Below are 9417 nucleotides of genomic sequence, written 5' to 3' on the forward strand. Positions count from 1 at the left end.
GATACTTTGTATTATCTCAGTGTTTTGGATTCTGTTGAGGGTTGCTCTGTGGCCTGAGATGTGGTCTATTCTGGAGAATGTTCCATGTGCACTGGAAAAGAATGTGTACTTTGCAGCTGTTGGGTGGAGTGTTCTATATATGTCTATGAGGTCAAGTTGGCTGATTGTGCCCTTTAGGTCTTCTGTATCTTTGTTGAGTTCTTTCTAGATGTTCTGTCCTTTACCGAGAGTGGTGCATTGAAGTCTCCTACTGTCAGTTTCTCATTTCAGTGCTGTTAAGTTTGTTTTATGTATTTTGGTGCTCTGTCATTGGGTGTGTAGATGTTTATTGTGGTTATGTCTTTATGCTGGATCGTTGCTTTAATCATGATATAATGCCCTTCTTTGTCTTTTATGGTCGATTTTGTTTTAAAGTTATGTTATCTGAGATTAGTATTGCCAGTGCTGCTCTTTTTTGGTAGCTGTTTGCTTGATATATTTTTTCCATCCTTTGATTTTTAATAAATTTACGTCTGTTTCTAAGGTGTGTCTGTTGTAGACAGCATATTGATGGATCCTGTTTTTTATCCATTCTGTCACTCTCTGTCTCTTTATGGGTGCCTTTAGGCCATTTACATTCAGTGTAATTATTGATAGGTGTGAGTTTATTGCTGTCATTTTGTAGTGCTTTTTTTTTGTGGTGCTGGCGTTTTCTTTGTTCCTCATACTTTACTGTGCTGAATTCCTTTTGTTTTGGTTTTTTTTTTCCATTTCTTTTGTTCTTGTAGATTTTGTTTTTACTGAGACTTTATTACGTTTTTCTGCTTTATTTTGATGAGTAAGTTAACTTTCTTTGTGGTTACCTTGAAATTTACCCTTATCTTCTTAGGTTTGAAGCAGTCTATTATTACTTGGTATCACCTTACCTTCCCCTCCGTTAGAAGGTTCTATACCTACACTGTTTATTTCCTCTTTTATTGTTCTGACGTTGTTGTCATTTACAGATTAACTTCTCTAGTTCCCTCTTATAATTCTTTCGTTTTTGGATAGTCCTTGAGAGTTCATTTCCTAGGTTGGTATCTGGTTGGTACGATCTTGCATCGTAGATTCAGCCTGTGGTCTGATGTTGCTTGTTCTCAGACCGAAGGACTCCCTTTAATAATTCTTGTATGTTTGGTTTGGTTTTTGCATAGTCCCTTAATTTCTGTTTATCTGGAAGTGTCCTAATTTCACCATCAGATTTGAATGAGAGTTTTACAGGATATATTATTCTTGGCTGGCAATTCTTTTCTTTCAAGTTTTGTGTATGTCATCCCATTGTCTTTTTGCCTGCATGTTTCTGCCAGATAATCTGAGCCTAGTCTTATTGTTTCTCCTCTGTATGTGACTTTTCGTTTTTCTTGAGCTGCTTTCAGGTTTCTTTCTTTGTCTTTGGTTTTAGCAAGTGTGATTATGATATGCCTTGATGATTTTCTTTTTAGGTCTATCCTATATGGGGTTTGTTGAGCTTGGTTTGTTGAGCTTGGTCGGTCAGCTTTTCATCTTTCATGATACTGGGGAAGTTTTCTGTCAGCAGTTCTTCAGTGATCCTCTCTGTGTTTTCTGTTTCCTCCCTGTTCTGGAACTCCGATCACTCGCAGATTTTTGCTTTTGATTGTATCCCACATCATTCTCAGGGTTTCTTTATTTTTCTTTGTTCTTTTTTCTGATTTTTTCTCAAACAAAGTTTATCCAAGTGTTTGTCTTCAATTTTGCTGATCCTGTCTCCTATCACATCAAACCTTCTCAGCCCTTCTATGACACTGTCCATTTCTGAAGTCTTGTGTTTATTTTGGATTTCTAATTGTTGTCTTTTTATGATTTCTAGTTGTGAATTTATTTTGGCATTTTGTTCCTGTATTATTTTCCTGAATTCTTTCTTTTTTCATCTGTATTTTCCATGAATTTGTCTGCCTTTTCCATGAGTTTGTCTTATTTTTTGCTCATTTTTGTCTGCTTTTTGCTTCAACTCTTGGATAGCTCTGAATATTAGAGATTTGAATTCCCTGTCAAGTAGTTCTAGTGCCTTGTCTTCTACTGGGAAGTCATCTGGTGTTTTATTTTGGACATCTACTGGAAACATCCTATCCCATTTTTTTTTTATATGTTTTGATATTGTCTGCTGTGTTTGGGACATTCCATAGTTATTTTCCTCATTTATTGATTGTAGATTTGTTTGTTTTGTTCTGCTTTTTTGTTTTATATGGTTATATCTGAGCAGGCAGGCTGTGCATGCTTTGTTGTTTGCTCATCTGTGGACATGATGCTTTTCATCTCGTCCAATGGGCAGGGTCAGTCGCTCAGCTATGGTGCAGCAGCAGGACAGGTCCAGCTGAAGGGGAGTTGCTGGAATGGGTTGTTTGTGGCACGTACTAGGGCTGGCTGGGAATCAGTGCAAGGCAGGTTCCAGTAGGCCGTGCCTGTGCTGCTCAGGGGTGTGATGTTCAGCACACAGTGCAGGTAGGTAGGAAGGAGGGGGGAGATTCTGATGTGTGGAGCTAAGATGGGTATGGGAAAGAGGAGAAGGAGTGAGAGAAACGGGCCAAAAACAAACAAACAAAAAAGTGCTAAGGGAGCTTGCCGTTTGAGTGGGGAGATGAGAAACCAAGAAATGGAGAAAAAGTATGAAAGAAAAACGGTAAATAAAAATAAGGGGAGAAAAAAGAAAAGCTCCCAGGGATCCCACTGGTACAGCTGTGACAGCTGGGGAAGTGGCTCCCAGGCCGCGAAATACAGCCTGGCTAGAAGGGGTAGAGGTTTCATACAGCGCCAGGTATTCAGGAGACAAGAAGAGAAGCTAATTATAGAGAGACAAGAGACCGAGAAATGAAGAAAGAGAAAAAAGAAAACGAAAACAAAGAAAAAATGTCCCCAGGGATCCGATTGCACAGCTGCTCAGACTGGGGAAGTAGCTCTCAAGCCACACAGTACAGCCCTCCTAGAAGGGGCTCCCAATCCGAGAAAAGAAAAAGAAAACAAACAAACCATAGCCCCAGGACTCCCACCAGCATGACAGCATGGGCTGGGAAGCCATTCCATGGTCAAGTGGCATTTCATAGCCTTTCAAGAAGAAGCAAAGATGGCACACGGAGCCAGGTATTTTAGAGAAAGGAGGGGGAAGTGGTGAGAGGTATGGAAGAAACCCAAAGAAGCAGAAAAGGGCAACACCAGCAACAAATGGCACTCCAGGAGCTGGCTAGTGTGGACAGGTGGAATCCAAGCAGTACAGGGCTCAAGCTGGTGCCTCCCGACCAAGAGACTGTGCTGCAGGAAGCAGAGGAGGCCAGTGGGAGTAAAGAAGGGTAGGGGGTGGGAAAGCGTATATTGCTGGTTACTGGTTTTTCTGTCTCCTGCTGGGAGCTCTGTGAAGCTGCTTTCCTGTACTCCCTGTTCGTCAATCGCCGATAGGAGTCTAAGATGGCAAATCCGTTCTGCATTGGCTGATAGGGGACGTTTGCATGTATCTCTCCTCGCTCTCTGTTCTCTTGTCATTTTCTTATTCCATTCAGTGCTTGGCTGAGTTTCTTTATCTCTTCATTTGATGCTTAGTGTTCCAGAACTGACGTATATCTCTGTTTGCCTTAGTTTTTTGGATCTTTGCTGTGGAGGGATGGCGTGGTGCTTCTGTCTGTAGTGCCATGTTGCCCAGAAGTCAACGGTTCAGATTTTAACAGTAATTATCAGAACAAAACAGCCAGTACACATTTTTGCCTAAATTTCCTGATTTTACTCAGACACTTTGTGTTTTTAACTGTCATCTTGATGTTTTAGTCCCTTTGTCCTACCTCATGTAAGCATCCTAACCAGCTGCAATTTCTCCTTACCATTATTTCTTCAAGCATTTAATATCTGAATCATCTACATGATATTTGTCACACCCTACCGCATTTTAGTTACTTACATGTGTCCATATTTAGCTCCCTAAGTAAACTAAATGCAATCCACTGGTGGTTTCAAACCCCTGATCTTTCAGTTAACAGTCAAACACTTTAACCACTGTGCCACCAGCGCTCCTTACAGTAAGTATTAAGGTAGAAATAAAGATAGGAGAGAAAGAAATAAACACATATTGCATAAAAGAAATGTATATTGAGTTGTGTTCTAATTAAAGATAGGATCAGGACATTTCCCACTAGCCTAAGCTGTTACAGTGGCCTCATAGAAACCAGACTTCTCTCTTCTTATAATTAAATGTATTTTTATATGCCACTCTAAATCCATCTAGCAGAGTGTATGGGGGGGAAACTTAAAATATATATAGATAGATAAGCAAGTAAGACTTCGAATTGGAAATATTGCAGTCTCTTCTTTATATTCTTTACAGTTCCTGCCACCAGTTGAATCATCACCATAGGGGGAAAGAGGGACAATTGGGGTGATACTTGTGGTTTATTTTTGTTCAGTTGCTTTTTTTTTTCCTTAAGGTTTATCACCTTAAAGTGATCTGGTAGTCTAGTCCAAAAGTGAAATAAGATATTGAGGAAAGTTATTTAGTTAGTATGAAATAGCTCCTAGAAAATGATATCCTACTCATTTAGGAAATGGATGTCACATAGGCACCTAAGCAAGGGTACATTTTCTTTACTGCTGACATATGCATACCTTCCCCCATCAGCTGAACATTCACAATGAGTCAGATCATCTGTGGCATAATGTTCCTTTAATGGTCTAGCCTCAAATCCAGCGAGGCCCTCTCTCATCAACACTGAGTACCAAAGATGTCTCTAGTGTTTGTCAATTCTTTCCGTCATTGCCTTTATAGAGAACCTGCCTGCTAGGGGTCAAGCACTACATGCTAAATAGGCTCTGGGAAGATAGTGAGGAGTCAGATAAGTTCTTACTTCCACCTTAAATCTCCTGTGACCTTTGTTTTTGGCAGAAAGAAGATATTTCAGATTCTCAGGTATCCAAGCTAAAAGAAAAACTGCTGCTGATCAGTGCTCTCACAAACAAACCTGAGAGCAACAGGCCTCCAGAGACTGCCAATAAAGGTGAGAGCAGGGCTGACTTCTGAATATTTCATGCAGGCTTGGGTAGCTTGCCTCCCACACAGGGAGAGGGCAGAGGTGTTCCATCAGTACTGATCGAGTCACATGAATGTTGCCTGAGCGCACCGAGATGAAGCTGATTACACTTTGCTTTCATTTAGAAAAAGCCCATTTTGTACATGATTTGTACTCCAGTCTATTAAGGGAAAAATGGGTAATGTTTAGCTGGAAATAGACTTCTCCATGCTGTCTGCATCCAATTATAGGCAAAAATGTTACTGTCATAGGGTTTATCAAACCAGCCCTAAATGTTGTTTATAGGCGTCTTCATTTCTGTAAGTGCATAAGAATTACTTAAAAATAAATGTTGGTCCTTCTGAAAATCTCTAACAAATAATAATGGGATCATTGAGTTGGAAGGACTCAATGATTAGGTAGGGACATACCTAATCAATACTAGCAGATGCCTCAGCCTCTACTCTTTTAGGCCCTATGAGGATATAACCAAGATGCTGGACTATGTTGGCTTTTTGACACCCCCCCTCCCCCCACCACCAACTATCGTTCATTTTGGGAAAAGCAATGCAACCTCTCTTGAATTATCTTTTGAGTGGGAGATAGAACTACTGTGGGAGGCCTTACCCTAACATTGTACTAGATAATCCTATGGAATCATTCTTTCAGCACCAGCTTGGCTAGTGGCACATACCCATGACCTGGCTTATAACAAGGCTCCTAGGATGTTAAAAAGATCTTTCATATCCAACCACTATGTTGTTCTCACTTACAGCTTAAACCCTTAAATATACTATAAGATCTTCCAGTGGGACTGCTGCTTCAAACCTAACATAATACTGATTTATCTTCACTTGCCACAAAACATACCTCAATCCAAGCCTTTAACTTCACATAGTCACTATGCTATTTAATTTGCAGCTATTTCTCTTAAACTAGTTAAGTGCCTATGCAAATGCCCTGAAAGGTGACCTATAATATTAGCTTAATTTGGTATCAGATTCCACAATACTAAAACCATGTGTTTTTGTTACAGAGCAAGTACAGAGTTTTACATCAGAGCCATCAGCATTGCCAAAATTTTCACAGTCTCTTGGAGACCAAATTGAGAAAGCTGCCCAGCTAAGACCTATCTCCCTACCAGGAATTTCAAGCATTAACGGTAAATTGTTATCCTATGGGGTAGTAGAGGAAATGTTCAAAGTAATAATAACTTTTTAATGTTTTTTAACGTGTAAAAAAAATTATACCTACCATTTATTGAGTTCTTTATTTGCATTAAATATACAATCCTTATAACAATCCTATGAACATAAATATCCTTACCCATGTTACTGATTGGCAGACTGCCTAAATTCACGAAGCAAATATTTGGTCAAGGTAGAATTCAAACTGAGGCAGCCTGACACCAAAGCTTGCACTTTTAATCAGTACACTATATTGCCTCTCTGATAATGTTTTTCAAGTCTTCATTCGTTCACTAAGTGTGTAATTAGAGCCACTGCTAAGCAATAAAAATACAGCATAAGATATGGTCTCACTTTCCTCAAGGATATTACAGTCTAGTGGGGAAGGCATACAGGCAAACACAGTACTGTGAGATTAGCAAGATAAACATTGACCCTGTTCGTCAGGGCTGTCCAAAAATGAGGGGCCCTTTTGCTGAAAAATCAGCAAGATGAACATTAGTGGGAAGGGTGTGATTCACAGAAAGTGGGTTTGCCTTGTTTCCAGGAGTGTGTGTTCTTTCCCTCATTGTAATGTGTAGAGCCTCCCTATTTTGCATTTGCTAACTACCTGGCAAATCACCCCATTCTTGCCCACCCCCTTTGCCTGGCTCTTCACCTCAGCTTAGATACCATTCCTCCAAGAAACATATCTTTACCTCCAAGGACTAGATTAGGTTCTTCCTGTGTGCACTTGTAATATTTTGTTTTTGTCCCTTCTTAGTACATGTCTGTATCCTGGGGAGATATAAAATTTAACTTCTTATGGGCAAGGACTATTTCTTGTTCATTATAATACTCCCAACCCCTAGCACAGTGCCTGGCACACAGGAATATTTGTTAAGTGAATAAATGAGTTCTCTATGTTGTTGCTGTTGTTAGGTGCCATCAAGTCGGTTCCAACTCGTAGCCACCCCATGTACAACAGAACGAAACACTGCTCAGTCCTGCGCCATCCTCACAGTTCTTATTGTACTTGAGCCCATTATTACAGCCACTCTGTCAATCCATCTCATTGAGGGTCTTTCTCTTTTTTGCTGACCCTGTACTTTACCAAGCACGATGTCCTTCTCCAGGGACTGATCCCTCCTGATAACATGTCCAAAGTATCTGAGACATAGTCTCGCCATCCTTGCGTCTAAGGAGCATTTTGGTTGTACTTCTTCCAAGACAGATTTGTCATTCTTTCGGCAGCCCGTGGTATGTTCAATATTCTTCTCCAACACAATTCAAAGGTGTCAATTCTTCAGTCTTCCTTATTCATCATCCAGCTTTCACATGCATATGAGGCAATTGAAAACACCATGGCTTGGGTCAGGCACACCTTAGACTTAAAGGTGACATCTTTGCTTTTCAACACTTTAACGAGGTTTTTTGCAGCAGATTTGCCCAATGTAATGCATCGTTTGATTTCTTGACTGCTGCTTCCATGGGTGTTGATTGTTGATCCAAGTAAAGTGAAATCCTTGTGACAACTTCAATCCTTTCCCCGTTTATCATGATGTTGCTTATTGGTCCAATTGTGAGGATTTTTGTTTTCTTTATGTTGAGGTGTAATCCATACTGAAGGTGTGGTCTTTGATCTTCATCATTAAGTGCTTCAAGTCCTCTTTACTTTCAGCAAGCATGGTTTTGTCGTCTGCATATCACAGGTTGTTAATTAGTCTTCCTCCAATCCTGATGCCGCGTTCTTCGTATAGTCTAGCTTCTCAGATTATTTGCTCAGCACATAGATTGACTAGGTATGGTGAAAGGATGCAGCCCTGATGCACACCTTTCCTGACTTTAAACCACTCAGTATCGCTTTATTCTGTTCGAACGACTGCCTCTTGATCTATGTACAGGTTCCTCATGAGCACAGGCAAGTGTTCTGGAATTCGAATTTTTTGCAATGGTACCCATAATTTGTTATGATCCACACAGTCAAATGCCTTTGCATAGTCGATAAAACACAGGTAAACACCTTTCTGGTATTCTCTGCTTTCAGCTAGGATCCATCTTACATCACCAATGATATCCCTGGTTCCACGTCCTCTTTTGAATCTGGCTTGAATTTATCTATAGGCAACAATTGATGATTAAAGACTTAAATTTATATAGCCATTTAAATGTAATTACTTTTTTTCCATAGTGTGATTTTTTTTCTTTGTGTTTCCTGGGGAGGAGGGTGAGTATTGAGTATTGCTTCCTTCTACTTTCCAAGAATTGATGAGATTGAATGGGAGAAAAACTGTTAGAACAGATTAAGAAATAACTGTCTTAACATTTTGTACTTTGGTCCCTAACATAAGCGTTACACACTTTTGAATGACTACACTTTTAAAATGACCTGAAGCAGTAATCATAGGAGCCCTGGTCACGCAGTGGTTAAGCGCTCAGCTGCTAACCGGAAGGTCAACAGTTCAAACCCACCAGCCGCTCCACGGGAGAAAGATGTGGCTGTCTGCGTCTGTAAAGATTTACAGCCTTGGAAACCCTATGGGGCAGTTCTGCTCTGTCCTGTGGGGTCTCTGAGTTGAAATTGACGGCAGTGGGTTTTTTTTTTTTTTTTGGAAGCAGTAATCAGATTTTTATTTTAATTTTGCTACCAAGTGCATAATGTATTGTATAAACTCACACCACCAATAAATAAATAAACACGCACTCAAACAAACAAATGAGTAAGTAAATTTTAAAAAACCATTTTCCAGCTAGCCACTGGGTTGCAGGCATTGGGAACAAGCATCCCATCTGCTTTTCTGGCTTTCGGAGAGCTTTTGAGGTTCTATTAGCTGTGTTGCTGGGATAGCTTAGGAGTGAAACTGGTACCACATTCAGAAGCTTGTCTACAAGAACTCCTTGATGGACTGAAACTTGTGCTGCAACTGTTTCCTTGAGGTTTGGGCCAGTTCCATTCTTTCTGAATAGCAAAACAGCAGGAGGCTGACTGAATCTAGGTGTGGAATTGAGTAAAGGAAGAAAGGAATTTGAGAAGATGTTTAAAGAAACAGAAGCCACATTGACCTTCTAGTATTACAGACTAAATCTTCTACTAAGACATTCTGTGGAGACACAATCAAATCCTTTTAAAATGCTTTATAAATAATCAGCTCTCCTAAGTGTTTTATGGAGCCCTTGAGAAAATACCAGAAGAGACCATTGATAGAAATTCTCCAATCCTGTTGGCTTAA

The 9417-nt window shown here is 40.0% G+C and overlaps 1 protein-coding gene across 2 annotated transcripts in view; it reads left to right on the forward strand.

Moving 5' to 3' along the window:
• The window catches only part of EFCAB14 (EF-hand calcium binding domain 14), a 52245-nt gene that overhangs the window by 38634 nt on the left and 4194 nt on the right, over nt 1-9417 (forward strand). For both annotated transcript variants that reach the window (XM_004371775.2, XM_023727103.1), the window contains 2 exons: nt 4898-5009; nt 6058-6183. In XM_004371775.2, the coding sequence (XP_004371832.1) occupies nt 4898-5009; nt 6058-6183 (238 nt within the window). The remainder of the gene's footprint in view (nt 1-4897; nt 5010-6057; nt 6184-9417) is intronic.

The sequence above is a fragment of the Trichechus manatus genome, unplaced genomic scaffold (genome assembly GCF_000243295.1).
Source record: "Trichechus manatus latirostris isolate Lorelei unplaced genomic scaffold, TriManLat1.0 scaffold00015, whole genome shotgun sequence".
Classification (NCBI taxonomy): Eukaryota; Metazoa; Chordata; class Mammalia; order Sirenia; family Trichechidae; genus Trichechus; species Trichechus manatus.